Below are 18167 nucleotides of genomic sequence, written 5' to 3' on the forward strand. Positions count from 1 at the left end.
CTAAAAGACCTTATCTTAAAAAAAGGACTCCTTACATTTACCAGCATTAGATTATTTGCTAATTTCTTTAATAAAAAAATAAGTTTGGGTGAAAAATATATGGCTAAAATATGATTCCAGAATAAAGTTTCGTCACGAGAAAGAGACATTTAATTCTTATAATAGACATTGGCGTCAGTATTTCGTAACAAAGACAAATTAACAGCTTTCTGAGTTACTAGTCATATTAATAAGATTTGTTGATGTAGAAGACGATGAAACTCTGCAAATTTTCAGAATAAAGAAGGCAATTGTTCAATTGTGATTAAAAAAAATTAAATTTCTAAGACGAAATTTTACTCCTTTGTGCTGCCCAAATCGAGCGATGCGATTCAATTAAAAAAAATTAATTTTGATTTAAAAACAATCTATTCACAAATCATTAGCTTTTCTTTTCTAACCTGTAAAAGTCGCATAAGTTTTTAAAATATTCTGCTAAAGAAAACAGGACTTTTCCGTGGTATTTGCCAACCGATCTGTCAAATTATCAAAGCTTGATTTGCCATTTCAAGCAGAAACTGCTTTATCTTAGTGAGGGCGGTATCAATATCTATGTAAATCTGGTCTTCACTCAAGAACTGCAAAATCCACCGTGGTAATTTGGTAAGTTTGTCGTATCTTGCATAACGACTTGAATTTATGAGTTGAAATAGCATTATTATACCGGAAGAAAATTTACCGATCTGCGAACACCATTATTCCGTAATCTGACTTGTTACGAATCACTCTACCTGCACACTGTGCTGCTTGTCTCATTGCATCAAAAACTATTTTCTTTGATTGAAAGAAGTAGAAAAGCCAAAACATTCATACCCAAAAAATCATTTTCCATAATTTGAAATCTTTCTCTAAGGTACCTCAATCTTGCTTTTAGTTCTCTGGATTCTGTATACTGAAAGGGCATCTAAAACGAATATGAGAGATGGACGAAAGATATGACCTTTCATACACCTACTCCAAAGAGCAAAACACATCGGCCATAATGATGATCGAAATCAATACCTTCAGCAGCTTTTCCTCTTGCTACTGAAAGGAATATGGCTCCTCGCTAAGGTTTTCCATTTGAAAAGGCCATCACGATGAATAAATTTGAATAACTTACGCCGATATCACAAGCAGTTCGAAAATTACGCAACGCAAGGGAAGATTCTGCACCATCGCTAGTTTCTATAAACAACAATTTCATAGCTTGAAGTTCATCCAACACATTGTTTTCTTTCCACACATCCAAAGCAAGCTCCATGTATTCATAACTGGGAAAGAAACCGACGATACCATCTGGAACAAGTTTACTGATTTCGATCAATATTCTACCATAACTTTTGGGTACTTGCAGTTCGCCTAATCGTTGTGGTGTGTTGGTCTACATAAATAATTTTTCACAAAAAAAAGGAGATCTCGATGTTACCTCGTTGGTTGAATTTTGAAGTCAACAAAACTCTGTTTTCTCCCATTCCTATGATCAAAGGTAACACACACCTTCTATTGAGGGACATATTGAAACTTGCGGTTATCGCAGCACTGCAATCGTGAGCAAAAAGGATGCGAAGGACAACAGTCACAAAAATACCGAAAATTCAACATCCTAGGATAAAAATCCAACGGACTCAAAGTTCCGGAGGTGATGATTACATTTCGAAACTTGCGCGTTACGGGCATCATAGCTAAACTAGCATCCAAACAAGCGAGTTGTAAAACAGGTGACCATATATGGGTCTTGGTTTCAAAAGGTTCTAAGATGATAGCAAAACCCTGGAAAACGTTCACAGTCTAGATACAAAAGAATGGGTAGCCAAGCTTACACTGGAATAGGTAGAAGCGATGGTAATCATTTCAGCAACGGAAGCCAAGGAACGAAAGCGTGACCAATCACCGATTTCCAGGGTTCTCAGTAATGATGATAGGCGATCCGAGGTGAAACGGAAACTTTTGACTTCGACAGGACATTCCTTACTAAAATCCTAAGAGATAAGATATGAGAAGAATGATAGATGAATTCTTTTTTTTGTATATTACTTGAAGAAATTGGTTATGCGTCATTTCCAAAGCTTCTGGACGATTCAACAAGTTCTATAGCCATTTGAACTTGGATGGGTCGATCAACAAAGAAAGAGACAACGACCATACTTTAATATAGGCGATCAAAGATTGCAAATATGCGATGAAATGTTCGGCTTTCCGAATACTAGGAGGAACGGTTTCTTCCAAAGTTTGATGAACGTCATGAATACTTGGTTGAGCCATTTCCCATTCACTCCAACTATTCCACATTGTTTCATATATCCAACAAGTTGTCAGGATGACTGTAGCCTTACTTTACAGATAGCGTAGAAGAAGTCAATCCATGGTGAATGGTTTGACCACGAGTCAAGTTTTGGTATTCTTGTTGTAACATGGCTAAACTTTGTCCTTTGGCATGAACAACTCGATGAGCCAATTGCATTGCTGCACTATAGATAGATATCATGATATATATATATATATATATAGCTTCGAAGTTTCCACACTACTTACTTGTTCGCATCATCGATAGTATTTCTATTCACCCAAACTGATAATGCTTCAATACAAACATTGTCGATATTATGAGCTTCATCAAATACGACAATAGCATCCTGTGGCAATTCTCGTGATACGAGTTGAGATACCTCGACACGATACTATGAATGGATATTCGTGACATCGAAAAATATCTCACGATACCTTGGGATCCAACAAATAATGATAAGAATAAACGATCAAGTTGGCAAACGCTAACAGTCTTCGTGAATAGAAATAAGGACAACAACCATTTTGTTCACCCCAACGTCTCAAGTCTTGTAAGGAATATACACCACAAGGAATGATCATTTCATCCACCTGTTTTTGGTTGCACCACAACGTCATCATATAATCTCAAGATAATTGTCCATCCGATACGTGCCTGCATTTCTAATCGTTCATAAAAACTGCATTTTGGAATAGTCGGATCATTCTTTGCTTTCTCTCTTATCCAAGAAGCAGTTAAAGAACGACAACGACCATCCACCAGAAAACCTTCTCCACAAGAAACCACTTGTTCATTTAAACACAAGTGTTTCCTATTCTTAATTGAATATTCACTTCAGTCTCCGCTTCCTCTCTTCTTACCTTGAAGCTAAACCTATACATAAGAACCAGCCATCGACCACTTCTTTCTCTTGTTGTAAACAATGATACAATATGTTGGCTTCTTCCATCACTTTTTCCATTTCTTCCACTGTTCTGGTACAATAAATAATTTTACGTACCTACAACTTCTTTCTGAACAAAGTGTGTCATGGATAAGAGAGACTTACAGATGGTTGGGTTTGAAGTAGGTAAGATGTTAACAGGGATAAGAGAGTGATCGTTTTACCGGTGCCCGAAGGCATCTCTAATACGGCATGTCCTTTGGCATCCAAAGCCTTTTTCAGTTGATTCATATAAGATAACTTGAGCTAATCAATATGTACAATAGAGTGATGGAGTTTTATGCCTACTTGTTCTGGATATACATGAGCATAAGGAAAATAGACATTCAAACCATCCAACTGAAACTTCATTCTCCAAAATCATTCATCATCTCTATTTATGATTGTGCAAGAAAAAAAGTTATGCGCAAAAAAGTTTTTTCTCTACACAAATAAACAACACAAACAACACAAACACACACACAATACTCACAAATCACAGCTGTTACTACTATCACAACAACAATAGATTGATCCTAATGGGACTTCTTCTATCCAAAAAAAAACTAAGATAAATGGAAACTCCCTTGACCTTCTCGAATAGCATATTCCAACCGTTCTTTGGCAATTTCATAAGAAGAGTACTGAGGAAGTTTCAAGTAATTGGTACACGTCATGACAGTAGGCAAACATTCATCGGGACTTCGTCCAGCTTCTGGTGTTCGCTTCACAATAGTTAAACGAGGATTCAAAGCGCTTAGACCTCCAATAGGCAGTCGAGGAGTGCCAGTCACAAATGTCAGAAACATCCTTTGTTCTTCTAAATTATATTTAGACAATACTTGAAACAAATATTGTACGGCAGGACTTTCATGAGTATAGCCATGATCACATTTCGTAGCAGCAACCAAACTATTCCACTCCCATCTTTCATAACTAGGTCCACATAACAACGACTCAAATTCTTCAGGCATAAACTGTAACCAACTCGTTGGAGATAACATCTCTTCACAACCAGCACAAAAGGCAGCAACTTGTCTAGATACTCCATCTACTAACAAATATCTACAACAGAATCAGCTTTTGTTTCTCCTCATACATAAATAACGTACCTGCAAACACGACTAACATACTCTTCCACATTTTCTTCAGTAACAGGACAGCAACTTCCATCTGGAAACAACTCCACATTTTCTGCTCCTGGAACATTAAAATATACACATAAGTTTTCGATGGGATCCTCTTCTCCTCTCTTTGTCGATTCCTTCAATTGCAACATAGAGTATAATGAAGAAGCTAAGGCAGGGTCTACTTGAGCCAAATCTTCTAAACTGGGATCATAACCAGAAAGAAAAATATCAGCGCTATCCAAACAAAACTTATGCTCAATGTATGCATGAACTAATCTCAAAAAATGTGGAGACAAACGCAAATCCAACAAACGTCCATCTAATAACGCTTTGGCACAAAATTTTCCCATAAAATGGAACAATTCCAAAATTTGTTGTGCCTAATAAAAACAGTTCAGTTTCTATATTATTCCAATACAATATCAACACTTACTTGAGGTGAACGATCAGCTTTATCCATAACATTAGGAAACAGCCCATTTCCTGGAGGCTGTGTATACTTCTTTTCTTCCGTATTCTCCAGACTTTTCCAAGAAACACGATTCTTGCGGTGACGAGATCTCTTTGGAGATATACGCTCAGAACAACAACTACCATCGACACTTTTCCACAATCCCAAATCACTTCGTTGAAGTTCATTACTCACCAAAGTATAAAATTCCAATGTTGGCCCCAATCCTGTTCCTACTTCGTCAAAGAATTCAATTTCCAGTATACTCTTTTCTTCACAATAGAGTTCCAAAGCTTTCATTGCAGAACGAAGAATACAATTTCTAGATATCCGAACCTTTTGCCTGGGTAACCTTCCAAGAAGGCTTTCTCGATCTTGATAACGATCAAGCCTACGGTTCAAACTAAAGAAGCTTGCCAATGAACTTCCACCTCTCAACAGACGTGGATGATGAAGTTGGTGAAGAGCTTCTGCTCGTTGGTGGAGTTTGCGAAATGCACGGGCAATACCCAAATACGTTAACTGAAAGGCCAATTGTCTTGTTTCAAAAGGAAACAGGAATGGAGAATGACGTACAAGATACGGCACCCAACGTGGATAAGAGGCACTAGCAAGAATGACGGGATCCGAAAGTTGCCGAATCAGTTTGGAAGACAGTTTATGACTGTGAAAGACGTCTTCCGAAACAACAACGCTAGGCACTGAAACTGTTGTTTCCACTCTGTCATTTTCCCGAATTTCAAACTTGTTGATACGGAAAAGATCATTTAGCAACATTATACAATTTCCTGCAACCTCCGAAACGTATTTTGGTGTTTTGACAGATTTTACTGTAGAAGGCTGTCCTGAATGCATCTCCTCTGTAAACTTCTCTACGTTCAAATCCTCATCATCTTCAATTACAACTTGTTCATTAAATTCAAGAGTATAAAAGGTATCCCAAAGACTAGGCTCTGGAACTAACGGCTCTGTTTCCGAGTTTGTTGAGAAAAAATTAGTTACGCACATCAAAGCAGAAAAGTGGGAAGGAACTGGATGTCCATTCATAAAAAAACTTAGTTTCCTTCTACAAATTCTTGAGCGAGATGACACGCCAACAGTTTTGTTACTATTTGATGGACGAATATACGATTCCTGTTGCTGTGGCGAAATGGAGGACGAATAATGGTCAGAAAAAGAATTGCCTAAAGCACATGGACGTGTAGGAGACAACGTATCCATATCTAATTCTACTGCCGGGAGAGAAGAACTCAAAGCGTCGTTGTAAAGAGTGTCCCAACCATCTTCGTCTCTACTAAAGTCTTCATCAGCTTCTTCTTGTTCTTCGCTGACATCAGCGACCGGAGCAGATTGATCAACCCATACGTCTGTACCATCTTCATCATCAAAATCACTCATATCCTCTTCTTCTTCTTCTTCTTCCAAAGCATCCTCTTCTTCAGCAATAGATAATGTTCTGTAGACAGTGGTGTCTTCTGATGGGCTTTCATAACTTTGTGAACTTTCCTGCGCGGAATCCCATCCTAAATATATTTCACGGTGATTATTTTGCAAAACAAAGCACAATAAACTCACCTTCTTCAATACCTGCAACACTATCTTCATCTGTCGTATCTTCAGGATCCCCCTGATTTCGCAACAACGGAAGACGCTGCCCAGTATTCGAACGAAACCTTCTGTTTCGGGTGCTTCCAAGGTTGGTATTATTCCTCTGTTCAAGACGTTTGGCAACAAATTTTTCTATGGCACGGATGCTAGTTAAAGGCTCTATAGAAGCACAGATTGAAAATGCGTGTCGTGTTCTTGACTGCTGTTTTAGTTTAAACTTGAGAGGTTGATGCAATAAATGAAGAGCGGTTCCAACAGTCATATCAGGGGAAATGACTGGAAGATCTTCAGTTGCTGCCAATACATCCACAGTTCTTGCTATAAGGTTTCGAAAACCTTCTGGATTTCTTCTTGCACTTTTAGCAAACATTGCGAGTCGTTGTTTACGAGACAAATCGTTTCCATTCGGGGCAAAAAAATTCACCACAGCAGAAATAGTGTCGCTTTGAATCATTTCAAACCTTGAAACAGTCTTTTCCCCATGAAACATACTCAATAAAGCATCCAACTTCTTTTCCATCTCCTCCGGACACACATTTATCTCCGGCATATTACTTAAAAAGTGCCCAATCTCTCTTAATGATTCAAAAAATGGGTTCTGAGATTGACATGCTTCCGACTCTGAATAGAATTCCAAGATACCATCGATATTCTGCACAAGAGCTCCATTTGCTGAGTCTTCCTCTGAGGAGGATTGACAGCGTTCCTTCAGCCTTCGAAGCTCATAAAATACTCCTTCACGAACAAAAGGAACTCTCAAAGACTCTTTCAAACTATTCATACACGCAACTGCCAAATGCGTACCAAAAGCGTTTTCCATTTTGGAACCATTGAAACTCAAAAGACTTGAAATAAATGGAATAAAGGTGCTGCTGATACTTTCTGTAGGATTATCAAACAAGGTTGTCTTCAATACGTCACTCGAAACACATCCAACAAACTTTCTCATGCAAGACATAATCTGTCGTTTCACTACGGTACTGGTCGAAGACTTAAACAACTTGATAAATTGGGGAAACAGTAGAGTACCATATGGATGTAGTATTTCAGGTGACTCAAGAAGCATATTCCTTCTTAGTCTCTCGATATCACTTCTGGACTGATCGGAAAAGCGTGATGAAACTTCAATTCGATAAAGTTCCACTATCTTTCTTTGCATAGTGTGGTTGCTATTATCCAAGTATTCTTCGGATTCTGTTACAAGGGCATCTGCCAGTTGTAGCACATCCGATGCCGAGCACGTCGCAGAACTGTCTTGTTCAAGCAAATCCTTTAATAAGACTACAATCGTCATTACATGTCCGTTTTCACCCACTCGTTGCTCTGTGAGAATACGCTTCAACAAAACTGCAGAGCCCCTAGCTCCATTTGATAAGAGGTTTAAAATATCAGATACGGTATGAATCGACAAGGATGATATTGCGAACAACAAAAAATCCATCATCTTTGTAAGAATAGGAAAATCCTCGCCTGTGGAACTTCCAAGTGCAAAAATTTTCGAAAGTTCAGCCGAATGCCATCTAAAAGAATCCGTCAGACGGGCAAATGCAGTTATCCCGCTTTCCCGAATACGAGAGTCTTCAAAAGACAGCAACTGATACAATGCAGGCAATGCCTCTTCTACCTTGTCGAATGCATCCAACGTAACGGAACGACACAAATTGGCAGCAGTGCTGGCTGCTGTTCTTTGGACACCTGTCGAGAAAAAATCGATAAAAGATAGCACTGCAAGTAGGCCACCAGAACGAAGAACCGGACCTGGAAATTCTCGACTCATCTTTTCAAGTGCAGTCAAAGCCTGTTCTGCTAAGTCTATATATTCTATGGATAATAGCGTGTTACAAAGCAAACTAGGTGCTCCGTGATGAGTGATAGCCGCTGCCGAGTGAGGAAGAACTTCCATCATATGACTCAAAGCTCGAGCAGCAAGCAGCATCGTATCAGGGGACTGACTCTCCTCCAGAAGGGTCACTAACGCAGGCACGAACGAATCTATTTGGAAGGAAAGCAAAGAATCCTCTGTTCCAATAGATAAATATTCACAAAGGTCGTTCAGAGCTGCCAGTCTTTGTGACTCGTCAGTGGGGTCGCGAATTGAACCTAACAAGTGACTAGTGCGCACACCTCGTTCTACAGCAAACAAGTCCTCAATACCCTACAGTTTGTGATTGGCTGTATTTCTGGATTTTCAGAATATACTTACGGTTCCTAGTCTTCTAAGTAAGCCATGCAAAGAGCTAGATGTTGCAATACGTCTAGAAGTGGATGCTTCGTGAAGCTCTGGGGAAGACATTCCCTCATTCCTTCTGGAAACATTCACCCTGTCATTTGCAGAGCTTGAAGAACTATGCGACTCGAAGCTCTTTCTGTTTTCGTCGGAGTTTGCCTCGGTGTTCCCTCTTTGCGCCATTTCCTTCGTCCTTTCAGAGCTGTTACTTCGCAACCTCTTTGAACTTTTGAATAAAAATCCCTTTTTAATTCTACTATCCTTTATACAGTGACGCTTAGTACCTAAAGTTTTGTCAGTGTCCTCATTGAGTGTTTTCCGAGTTGTTCCTACCTCTTGTTTTCGAACTAGAGGGTTGCAAGTCTTCTGTTGTTGGTTGTGAGTTGAACTCGGAAAGATTCTTCTCCTTTTTGTTTGTCTGCTTAGAACGCGACAAACCAGGTAAACGAAAACCCTTTCCTTGTTTGTGTTGGTCCCTTTCTCCACGTGACAGACAATAGTTTGTTTCTGCACAAGAGTCGACTCTTTTTTCTGTATTTCTCGATGTACACTCCAAGGACCTCTTACGGTCCTTACTTCTTGTCTCCATACCCCATGCTCTCAAGCTCTCTAACCAATGCTGCTTCCAAAGAGCCAACGCACGCCAAGTACAATTCTTCCGACTCTGCTGGACCAACAAGAAGAAGATGGGGAAGAGGGATGGTAGACTTTGTGAGTGGCTGGTTGGAGCGGGAAATTCTCGTGGCAGATTCATGTTGTTGCTCTATAGTTAGTTGATTATGGATAGTATTGCATGTGTTTTCAATAATACGCTTGTTGTCATTCATAAAGATGGTCTTGTATCGATTATACATTTTACAAGAGTCAACTGACTTTGACAATGCAAGTACATAGTATATTTGCTTGCTGCTGGCTCTTATACTCGTCTTTTCCAAATAATATCTTTAACATTGATTTCATATTCAGCAACTGGTATTTTCGAGGACAATTGAAAGAGTTGCAATCAGATATCACAAGAAAGAATAAAAAGAACTGCTATAAACTGAGTTGGTAAGTCCATCCCAAGAATGATGAGTCAAACAACAACAACAACACTATGCTATTGGCTAACAAATAAAGGAAGAATGATGGGAGCACTACAAGTCTGACAAGGTTCTATAACAAAGGAACCTCGAGTAGTTCCCAAAACATTCTCCTATCATAGGTACAACAAGTTTGCGGTGTCTTTCACTCTAAGAGACTGCGAAATATCCTCCTCCTCCACCTCCTTCCTGGAAAAGGAGAAAACTTCGAAATCAAAAAAGAAACCATAAGTCACCTTTGTAGGATAATAATCTATAGAAGATATCAGCAGCAACTTGTCGTTTCACTAAATAGAGTAGTAGTATATGTAAACATAAACCCATATGGTCTTTGTTTTAAACCTAAGACACTATTGTTGACCCTATTACATGATATAACAACCCAAAAGATGTGATATGGAGAAAGCGCAATTGTCCTGTGTTTGTAAATCATAAAACTTGAGTGTTTACTGAAGAGATCTAAACCTCAAAAGAACCTCCTCCATTGAGAAACTGAATGATACATGAATGTGTTTCTTTTCGTTCATGTATATCTTCAAAATTGGAATGACAAGAAACGATAGTTCAAACAGATATGTAATGCTTAAGCCATAGTCAAACATTGCCAAAGAAGATTATGAAAGCACTAAAACCATTGAGGATACTCTTCGATTCTAGAATCTCGGAATAAAATATTTCACCATCAATGACTTTCTTGTTCTCCATGACAAATCCTAGAAAGCATCTTGAAGAGTATTCTATTCTATGTCTCTCTCTATTTATGTTGTGGCAAGCTTGGTGGGGAGTTGGTTCCCTATTATTCCATTTTCGATTTTATTGACACATGTTTGCCGAAGACTATGACGATCAAAAGACAACTCCTAGTTATGCCAAACGTTGGATATGTATTTATCCTGTATATATAGATGCCTCTTGTTCTTTGTTTCAAGTAAGTTTCTAAAGTATATATTGTGTTGGTTATTGGAGTGCCGTTAGGGTAGAAAGATTTCCAAACACTTATGTTCCGACACTCCTAGTGCAGAAGAAATTGCCAAAAGTTGTGAACAGCTTGGCTTTGAAACTCTCTTAGAGGTGAGTATGTTGATCATAGTTTGTACTCATCATTGTTTCCTGAATGAGACATGGGTTGTCTACGGACATAGTCTGATAAGAAACATCCGAGAGATAATTTTCGAAAAGGACGTATTCGAGTTCATTTATTTAATGAACAACACAAGTCGTTGGTCTCGGTGATAGAAACAAGTTGGTATATCTTTCTGGTTGGACACAGAGATAGTCAAGCTCATCTGAATTTGCAGGAAAGCAACTTTTGACAAAGGTTTCTCAGTGTATCCTAGAACAACGTTTGAAGCACGGTTATAAAGGAAACAAAACGACTATGGATGATAAGACGGGACAGAAAGGAAAGAATAGAGCAAAACGATCATAAGAATATCTTTTCTTTCTATGGAATCAAAATTTTATTTTTTCTGGACATTGGAATAAACCTTCATGATGATCAGGAGACTTGTGTTTATCTCAAGTGGTTACTATGTTCGTTTCCTATCCTTCAAGTTTACTCCTTTGTTCAATTCCAAACCACATTGTTTAAAAACTTGTTTATCACAACCAAGGTTTTGTATCTTTATGTCTCATAGAAAGTCTTCAACAGAAACTGAAGAGCACCCTTCCCATCAACGACTCGTTGCAGACTTGGCCAAAAAAGTGCCTCGTCCAGTTGTATTATTTTTGGTTCTTTCGACAGTCTTCTTAGGATCTCTATTTCCGTTGACATTGAAGCTACAAGGACCACTATTAGGATTGGGTTTTAGTGAAAGTAAAGTGCTGTATTTCGACTCGGCTCCTGGAGTGGTGAGTCTATGATAATGCTTTAGACAAGGCCTCAATATTTCCTAGTCTTTTGTGACACTTTGGTTATTGACTATCCTTTTTTTTCCAGAAAAGGCAACTTATATCTTTCGCATATTGGTTGCTATTTTTGTTGTTTCGAGTATTATTTATGGATTAGTACAATATTCGGTGGTAAGTGTGTTTCTGCTGTATATATGTTTTATGGTTTTGACTTTTATGGGAATCAGATTGCTCCTAGTGATGAAGCAGCTCTTGTGATCGTTTCTATTCCGACTTTGTTATATACAGTAATATAGTTTTGATGATTGCATATATTATCATATGACATGCTTATGTAGACATTCTTTAGTTGGCGTTTAAGACAATATCATTTACAAGGGAAACTACCCAAAGGAAGACAGCGTAAAGAATGAAATAATGACTGATTACATGCCAAGGTAGTTTATTTCTTTTCAAAAGGTAATAAAGCTGGACCTTGTTCTTGAATCACACCATTTCCACCACAATAAGGACAAGCTCTCTCTACGTACTGACATGAAATAGCTTGTGCAGGAGTTGCCGGACCACATGAAAGACGAATAATCGTTCCCGTTCCAGCACAGAATTCACATGCCGTAAGAAAAGCATCTTTTGCTTTCATTTGATCCAATAAAGGTTTCTTAACCCTTTCTCCCATTCCTAACCTCCACATAGGTACTAATAACAGAATGGCAATTAAACCACAACCCATTAAACTACTCAAATAGGCCTGCCATCCATATCGAGCAATGAGAGTGGTCAATGGAAATCCAGCAAAAGAAGCTCCTAAATATGCTACCCAACCTAAGAAGCCTATAGTTGTGCTTACTGCGTCTTTATGAACAATTTCTGCACCAGCAAGACCCACCAGCATTTGTGGTCCGTAAATAAAGAAACCGATAGAAAATATAACCAACCAAGTGATATATCGAAACGAACCAGGAATGTACCATAATGATATGATAGAAACCAAAACTCCAACCAACCATAAAATGATGATTGGAATCCTTCTTCCTCTCAACATACGATCACTAGCCCAACCACTAACCAAAGAACCCATTAAACCTCCTATTTCCATACCCGATACTCGAAATGCAGCCTCTTGTGGACTTGTAACTCCTTTAAAGTCCAAAAGAAATACATGTGCCCACGAGGATATTCCTTGTCTTATAAAGTAAATAAAAAAATAAGACAAAGCTAATAACCAAACATATGGATTGGAAAAGACATAAATTCGAAGACTTGCCAAAAAAGACAATCTTTCATGTTTATCTTCAGCAGATGAAGAATGGTCAGACTCTGAATCATCTCGATATATATGAACAGGAGGAAGACCTAAAGATTCATTCCATCTATGAGAATTCCAAACACAACTTCCTACTTACCCACTGACTCTGGCTTATCTCTGAGTCGATTGAAAAGAAAACAGGACATTGCAAGACCTAAAATACCTGGAACTATCATTCCATAGTTCCAACCATATTTTGTGGCAAAGTAACCAGCAACAAGAGGAATCAAAAAACCACCAGTATTATGTGAAGTATTCCAAAAACCCCACCAAGTTCCTCTTTCATTTCTACTATACCATTGAGTTAATAACCGTGCACAAGGAGGAGCTCCGAAGCCTTGAAATACACCATTCAGTGCCCAAAGTAAGCACAGAATATACAAATTGGAACTTAAACCAAATAAAATATTGACAACTCCTGTGATAGCTAAGCCAGTAGACATAAAGAGACGTGTAGAAAAGCGATCCGAAAGAATACCACTAGCGAGTTTGCTAAAGCCATAAGCAAGTGGAAAGATAGAAGTGATAACACCCAACTGTTGCAAGTTGAAGCCCAAAGCCACTCTCATGGCAGGTGCCACATACGTAAAGCTATTTCTCGTGAAATAATAAAACGCATAACCAATAAAAATAGAATAGAATATACGGATTCTCCAGTGCCAATATTTGCGATCCAGTTCTTCATCCGCACCTTCCAATAACTTCGATTTGACGTCGCTGCTATTATCACGAAAGGATTGCGGAGTTTCCAAAGAAGCCCTGTCGGTCAATCTATCGTACGGTTCTTCTACACTCGATCTCATTAAAAGCTCGTTACAATCATAGCGTTTGTATGGTGTGCCAACTTTACACGTACGCTTTCTTCTTCTCACTTTGTTTGACCACGCACTCTTCCACGACATCCCAGAATGGAAAAGGCCTATGAAAGCAGCAGAGCTTTTGTGCAAATACTTCTTTTGGTAATGAGAATGTATTTGAGTTTTAGTGGGAATATCCATCCTAGGTCTCTCTGTGATATTCTTGACTTTCCTTTATTCAACTTGCATCCACTATTATTAGAAAATCGAAAACTCTATCCTCTCTTCTCACCAACTCGGTTGGGACGACAAATGATTTAATCCAATAAGAAAATATGAAGTGCCACCCTCTTTCATTTTTACTTTTGCTCTTTAGACCTTTTCAAAGCTCTCTGTTTTTTGATAACAAGTTGATCAAGTTTTTGTCTACCAATATGAATACGGCCCACTTTTCGACCCAATATGGGCTGCATTGTCACATTCCTTTGACTCCTTCTTTGTTTCGGTCTCTTTGTGGCTTGCTTCCACAAATCATCTGCTGCGAGTCGATATCTACGTAAGGAGAAACGTATACAAGGTCCAGCTTCTTCCAAAGCAACTCTTGGGAGATAAGTATCAGATTTTTTTAGTCGAACAATAAAGTTTTGAAAACTTAATGTTCGATCATGGTATAATGAAATGACAATGACGTTGTCCAATTGTTCTAAACTTATTTGTCGGTCTTCAAAATCGTGGAACAAGTCTCAATAAGAAGTAAGCAAGATAGAACAGAGCAAACCAGTTTCACACCAACTCACCGAGAAACAAGTTTTTCAGTTTCCTACTAGCATCGTCACTATCAAAGTCACCCACGAAGCAGACGAGAGGCTTCAACTGTGACTTGAGTTGTTTGGCCTAAGACGGCCTGTCAATGGTCTCGACAATCAAAACAATGCTATATTTACCATTTCGAATTCTTCGAGACCTTTGTACTCTATTATTCCTAGTTCGAACATATCGAGCAGGTGAAAGTCATATAATCTTCCTAATATCAAGTTGTTTGGTCGTTTTTTGGTATGGTTCCCCAAAATAAAAAGAGAACAGTCGTTCCTTTTGCAAAGAAATTCTAAAGAGGCTTCTCCACCAGTTTCAAAAGGCAAAATATCGTTCTTCTTTCGAAGTTGTTTACAGTGTGGTTTCTTCAATCTTGACAAGTCTGTAAGTACGTTCTTCAATTGTTGGGAAGTCTGATGTCCGTGGATAACCAGTAAACCTTTCGGAGGTTCCTCCCATTGAGGAGCAATACTTTCCAAGTGTTTCTTTCCTTTTCTTGTTTTGGGTGGTCTTTGCGTTTCAACATTTGAAGCAGCAGCAGCAGCAATCATCGTCTCCTTCCAAAATATAATTTGGCCGATGGTCGCTTTGGCTAAATTGCCAATGCTCTTCTTTTATAGAGAAAAGTAGATGCTTGAAAAGTTCAACATATACACATAGCAAAATGAATATGATTTTACAAAAACTCTTCTTCACCATAGAAAACCATTTATTATCCCAAAATACTTTGAACTTATCGAAGGGTAAGAAAGGCAGTCAGAGCAATCAAACCTACTCCAGCCAACGACCACAATAATATGTACTGTCCACTTTTATTCGATTCGGGATATGAGTTATCGTCTTGTGTCGTTTCAGGTATCCATTGTGGTGGACGTTCCATATTCTCTTGATAAAGTCTGACATATTTAGGTATACTGTTTTCCTCATTGCCCATAGGAGCTCCCGAATCTCCCTTACTACTGGGAGCAACCTCAGAGGCAGCCACCGTTCTCCACGTTACAGGATCGACAACCACCTTTTCTCCAAACTTCTCTCTCGCTTCTTGTCTTCTCTTCGCTGCAAATTCTTCAGAATATTGCTTTCTATTCTCCACTTCCATAGGACTTTCAAATACAAGAGTAACTTCATCCCCAAAGCGTACTTGAATACCTTTCAAAACACGTGGTAGACCAACTCCTCTCGTAGACCACACTTCCTCACCAAAAGTAGCACTAATAGCTACTAGAATGTCACCTTTTCGAATATCACCACGTGAGGCTCGAGCTGCATTTCCTCGAGGATCAATATCAGCCACAAATACCATGCCGTCTTCTGCTTCTTCCAAAACCAAACCTAAAGGTTTCTTTACAAAATAAGCTCTTTCTCCAGGTTGAACCTTCCTTCTAGAACGATCTTGGTCATCTTGAAATATATTGTAGTTGTATTCTGCAACTATGCGAAAGGAACGAACGTTGATTGCTCTTTTGGAATGGAAACAGCCTCTTCTAAAAGAATAACTTTTGTTTCCTAAGTGAAATGCAGAAGATAACTGACTGGAATTTTGTAAAGTAAAAAGACATGAGTGATAACTCGTCAAGAAGCTCAAAGCTTGCATGTTTTGTCCAACGCACCAAATTGATATCAAAATCAGCTTGTGGAGATGTAACGTAACCTCATTTGTGTTGAAACTTGTCACAAGGTCTCTCAAAATGCTTATTGTAATACTTTTGCACAAAGTTGATCAATTCTACCTTGAAAAAACATCTATGTCGTCCAATACTCATACCGAACTTGTCGTTGGCCTCTTGAAAAATCTGAAAACTGGTTTTCTCAGAACAAGACCAGCGTTCAAGCTCGACAAGAGAAAATGAAAAATCTTATGCTTTCAGCTATAATATAACGTTCAAATAAGTGCATTATGACTAGAAGAACACCTTGAAGACTTCAAACTGCATTCGAAAGTGGAGTAGATATAACACGACAGATAAATATAGCCAAATATGGCTTAGGCCGAGTCAAAAGTTGTCAAAATCAGTACAAACGAACTAGTGATCATTTGCCCATTGTTGAAATCTGAGTCGCTATTTGATGATAGGTCTTAGCTAAAGATTGGTATAACTCATCACAAGCACTTGATATAAATGGATACTGTAGCCATTGAGATTCCTCGCTATCGATATGAAAGTGCTCTCCTAGAAGGGAAAACCAGTATTTGATCATTTTGTGATACAAAGGAACAAAGTTGTTGTCGATTTGATTATCATTCAGAGTCCAGTCCAGCGAATGAAATGAAGGATCTTTTTGTGAAGAGACTGATTGTTTTTTTGAAGTTTGCTCCATCTCCTCATTTTGATGAATTGACAAGGAAGAGTCGATATATTCTCTTTGACTGATTCTCAGTGAAAGCTTATGCAAAGCTCTTTTCCTTCTTTTCACCACCCCTGCTTTGTTTGGCATGAATGACGAATACTGTCGTTCATCGTTGTTTCTCGTCTGAAAGTTACCACGTTGTGGAGACTTGGTCGAGGATTGTGGTGATTCCATACAATTTTCCAAATGTTGAGAAGGAGAACAATTTTCATTTAAAGGTTTCAAAGAATGTTCATGAGATATGGGATGATACCAAAATAGTTTGATGTCGGCTACGCCATCCATTCTTTGTATATGTCGTTTCCATATCGTTGTGAACGTTGCTCGATAGTCTGATTCCATTTTCTGAGAAACAATAGAAGAAGCCATTGCATGAATTTTCTTAGCGACAGAAGCGAATATGGAACCAAAGAAACCTGGATAGGTCAATGGAATGATAGTATGCATTTGAAAAGTCGTTTGTTTGTATTGTTTACAAAGCAAACAAGATCGGGATACTCCTCCTTGAGTACGAAAGGTTATTCGAAACCATTGATAAGCAAATGAATTTTTCCTTTCGTACCAATCATTGAAGAGGTCACTTTCGTGGTCATCTATTCGAAATTCACAAGGAAGTCTTATGGTATGCCATCCATGTGTATCTGTATCAAGTTTTTCTATTTCACCAACAGGTTCGAGATGACGAAAAAATGGCCATAATGATCGAGTTTCATTCGTTCGATGCCCTTCTCTCGTGACGCTTACGATACCGGAACCAAGCCAAGTGGACGATGATCGAACAAAGAGTGCTCCTTTCCAAAGAAAGATATTCTTCTCCAGAGACTCCAAAAGAGTGGTTAGTTTTTGTTCCTCTACTCGTTGAACCAAGTTGATCATTAGAGACCATTTTGAAAGAAGAAGAGAATTGCTACAAGACCCAACAACCATAGAAAATATGCAGTGCTTGTATGTTGTTCTCCACTTGTGAATAATATTTACCATATAGAGCAACATTTTCATACCGTTGTTATCGACTGTAGTCTGTTGTTGCTTGACTCGCAGGTCAAAGATGATATGGGTTGAAAGAGAAAGATGGAAAGAGGCTTCCAAGAGTTGCTGTGCTTCCTTCACAAGATTATCATAATGAAGAGAAATAATTGATTGTGGTTTGTTTTGTTTCTCGTTTTCCACTAGTTGCTCTGAATGTGGTCTCCAGTTTGTATACACTGCCACTGAACAACCATCCTCACACATGACCAGAGAGGAAAACATACTTCTTTTTCTCCTACAGCCATTTGTTTCTTCTCTTTTTGTTTGATGTATTTCAAAGTCTGTTTCAAAACT

At 38.5% G+C, this 18167-nt stretch overlaps 8 protein-coding genes across 9 annotated transcripts; 2 read left to right on the forward strand and 6 right to left on the reverse strand.

Moving 5' to 3' along the window:
• Positions 1–305: 305 nt before the first annotated feature.
• On the reverse strand, positions 306–3610 carry Gasu_31270 (DNA excision repair protein ERCC-2). Its single transcript, XM_005705949.1, has 17 exons — positions 3540–3610; positions 3357–3491; positions 3169–3308; positions 2989–3119; positions 2743–2933; positions 2554–2699; positions 2355–2489; positions 2167–2299; positions 2056–2109; positions 1842–2000; positions 1610–1791; positions 1448–1560; positions 1142–1380; positions 995–1087; positions 853–943; positions 719–806; positions 306–669 (listed from the first exon to the last, which is right to left on the reverse strand). The coding sequence occupies exons 1-17, from the start codon at positions 3600–3602 to the stop codon at positions 519–521; spliced, it is 2244 nt and encodes a 747-aa protein (XP_005706006.1). The 5' UTR covers positions 3603–3610; the 3' UTR covers positions 306–518.
• A 2-nt stretch (positions 3611–3612) lies between these two features.
• Positions 3613–9330, reverse strand: Gasu_31280 (E3 ubiquitin-protein ligase TRIP12). Its single transcript, XM_005705950.1, has 6 exons — positions 8980–9330; positions 8623–8930; positions 6387–8574; positions 4794–6334; positions 4343–4740; positions 3613–4295 (listed from the first exon to the last, which is right to left on the reverse strand). The coding sequence occupies exons 1-6, from the start codon at positions 9233–9235 to the stop codon at positions 3797–3799; spliced, it is 5190 nt and encodes a 1729-aa protein (XP_005706007.1). The 5' UTR covers positions 9236–9330; the 3' UTR covers positions 3613–3796.
• A 1170-nt stretch (positions 9331–10500) lies between these two features.
• On the forward strand, positions 10501–11331 carry Gasu_31290 (signal recognition particle subunit SRP19). Of its 2 annotated transcripts, none has more exons than XM_005705951.1 (4): positions 10501–10656; positions 10704–10799; positions 10871–10974; positions 11027–11331. In XM_005705951.1, the coding sequence occupies exons 1-4, from the start codon at positions 10552–10554 to the stop codon at positions 11088–11090; spliced, it is 369 nt and encodes a 122-aa protein (XP_005706008.1). In that variant the 5' UTR covers positions 10501–10551; the 3' UTR covers positions 11091–11331. The 2 variants fall into 2 exon arrangements, with proteins under 2 accessions (XP_005706008.1, XP_005706009.1); XM_005705952.1 differs by having other exon boundaries at positions 10871–10970.
• Positions 11332–11340: 9 nt separating this feature from the next.
• Gasu_31300 (uncharacterized protein) lies at positions 11341–12171 on the forward strand. Its single transcript, XM_005705953.1, has 4 exons — positions 11341–11579; positions 11625–11750; positions 11807–11866; positions 11918–12171. The coding sequence occupies exons 1-4, from the start codon at positions 11355–11357 to the stop codon at positions 11990–11992; spliced, it is 486 nt and encodes a 161-aa protein (XP_005706010.1). The 5' UTR covers positions 11341–11354; the 3' UTR covers positions 11993–12171.
• Positions 12172–12175: 4 nt separating this feature from the next.
• Positions 12176–13890, reverse strand: Gasu_31310 (MFS transporter, sugar-phosphate transporter). Its single transcript, XM_005705954.1, has 3 exons — positions 12983–13890; positions 12306–12932; positions 12176–12262 (listed from the first exon to the last, which is right to left on the reverse strand). Exons 1-3 carry the CDS (start codon positions 13881–13883, stop codon positions 12258–12260), a joined length of 1533 nt encoding a protein of 510 aa, XP_005706011.1. The 5' UTR covers positions 13884–13890; the 3' UTR covers positions 12176–12257.
• Positions 13891–13900: 10 nt separating this feature from the next.
• On the reverse strand, positions 13901–15090 carry Gasu_31320 (brix domain-containing protein). Its single transcript, XM_005705955.1, has 3 exons — positions 14627–15090; positions 14480–14576; positions 13901–14424 (listed from the first exon to the last, which is right to left on the reverse strand). The coding sequence occupies exons 1-3, from the start codon at positions 15044–15046 to the stop codon at positions 14042–14044; spliced, it is 900 nt and encodes a 299-aa protein (XP_005706012.1). The 5' UTR covers positions 15047–15090; the 3' UTR covers positions 13901–14041.
• A 3-nt stretch (positions 15091–15093) lies between these two features.
• Positions 15094–16190, reverse strand: Gasu_31330 (uncharacterized protein). The gene has a single exon (XM_005705956.1). The coding sequence runs from the start codon at positions 16087–16089 to the stop codon at positions 15229–15231; it is 861 nt and encodes a 286-aa protein (XP_005706013.1). The 5' UTR covers positions 16090–16190; the 3' UTR covers positions 15094–15228.
• Positions 16191–16505: 315 nt separating this feature from the next.
• Gasu_31340 (uncharacterized protein) lies at positions 16506–18110 on the reverse strand. Its single transcript, XM_005705957.1, has one exon. The coding sequence runs from the start codon at positions 18093–18095 to the stop codon at positions 16527–16529; it is 1569 nt and encodes a 522-aa protein (XP_005706014.1). The 5' UTR covers positions 18096–18110; the 3' UTR covers positions 16506–16526.
• Between the last annotated feature and the right edge of the window lie 57 nt (positions 18111–18167).

This window comes from Galdieria sulphuraria, assembly GCF_000341285.1.
Source record: "Galdieria sulphuraria unplaced genomic scaffold scaf_24, whole genome shotgun sequence".
Lineage (NCBI taxonomy): Eukaryota > Rhodophyta > Bangiophyceae > Galdieriales > Galdieriaceae > Galdieria > Galdieria sulphuraria.

Excerpts from the sequence above, each read along its gene's own strand:
- Gasu_31270 (XM_005705949.1), bottom strand. The coding sequence starts at position 3,602 with ATGAAGTTTCAGTTGGATGGTTTGAATGTCTATTTTCCTTATGCTCAT. Across the intron at positions 1,561-1,609 it reads CCTAGGATGTTGAATTTTCG|TGCTGCGATAACCGCAAGTT; the intron begins GTATTTTTGTGA and ends TCACGATTGCAG. Across the intron at positions 670-718 it reads ATAATGGTGTTCGCAGATCG|TCGTTATGCAAGATACGACA; the intron begins GTAAATTTTCTT and ends CATAAATTCAAG.
- Gasu_31300 (XM_005705953.1), top strand. The coding sequence starts at position 11,355 with ATGTCTCATAGAAAGTCTTCAACAGAAACTGAAGAGCACCCTTCCCAT. Across the intron at positions 11,580-11,624 it reads TCGACTCGGCTCCTGGAGTG|TCTTTTGTGACACTTTGGTT; the intron begins GTGAGTCTATGA and ends AATATTTCCTAG. Across the intron at positions 11,751-11,806 it reads GATTAGTACAATATTCGGTG|ATTGCTCCTAGTGATGAAGC; the intron begins GTAAGTGTGTTT and ends TATGGGAATCAG.
- Gasu_31280 (XM_005705950.1), bottom strand. The coding sequence starts at position 9,235 with ATGGAGACAAGAAGTAAGGACCGTAAGAGGTCCTTGGAGTGTACATCG. Across the intron at positions 4,741-4,793 it reads AAGCTGATCGTTCACCTCAA|GCACAACAAATTTTGGAATT; the intron begins GTAAGTGTTGAT and ends TGTTTTTATTAG. Across the intron at positions 4,296-4,342 it reads TATGTTAGTCGTGTTTGCAG|ATATTTGTTAGTAGATGGAG; the intron begins GTACGTTATTTA and ends ATTCTGTTGTAG.
- Gasu_31310 (XM_005705954.1), bottom strand. The coding sequence starts at position 13,883 with ATGGATATTCCCACTAAAACTCAAATACATTCTCATTACCAAAAGAAG. Across the intron at positions 12,933-12,982 it reads AGATAAGCCAGAGTCAGTGG|GTCTTCCTCCTGTTCATATA; the intron begins GTAAGTAGGAAG and ends ATGAATCTTTAG.
- Gasu_31340 (XM_005705957.1), bottom strand. The coding sequence starts at position 18,095 with ATGTTTTCCTCTCTGGTCATGTGTGAGGATGGTTGTTCAGTGGCAGTG.
- Gasu_31290 (XM_005705952.1), top strand. The coding sequence starts at position 10,552 with ATGTTTGCCGAAGACTATGACGATCAAAAGACAACTCCTAGTTATGCC. Across the intron at positions 10,657-10,703 it reads CCTCTTGTTCTTTGTTTCAA|GGTAGAAAGATTTCCAAACA; the intron begins GTAAGTTTCTAA and ends GAGTGCCGTTAG. Across the intron at positions 10,971-11,026 it reads GGTCTCGGTGATAGAAACAA|GAAAGCAACTTTTGACAAAG; the intron begins GTTGGTATATCT and ends CTGAATTTGCAG.
- Gasu_31330 (XM_005705956.1), bottom strand. The coding sequence starts at position 16,089 with ATGCAAGCTTTGAGCTTCTTGACGAGTTATCACTCATGTCTTTTTACT.
- Gasu_31320 (XM_005705955.1), bottom strand. The coding sequence starts at position 15,046 with ATGATTGCTGCTGCTGCTGCTTCAAATGTTGAAACGCAAAGACCACCC. Across the intron at positions 14,577-14,626 it reads GTCTCGAAGAATTCGAAATG|GCCAAACAACTCAAGTCACA; the intron begins GTAAATATAGCA and ends AGGCCGTCTTAG. Across the intron at positions 14,425-14,479 it reads ACTGAAAAACTTGTTTCTCG|ACTTGTTCCACGATTTTGAA; the intron begins GTGAGTTGGTGT and ends CTTCTTATTGAG.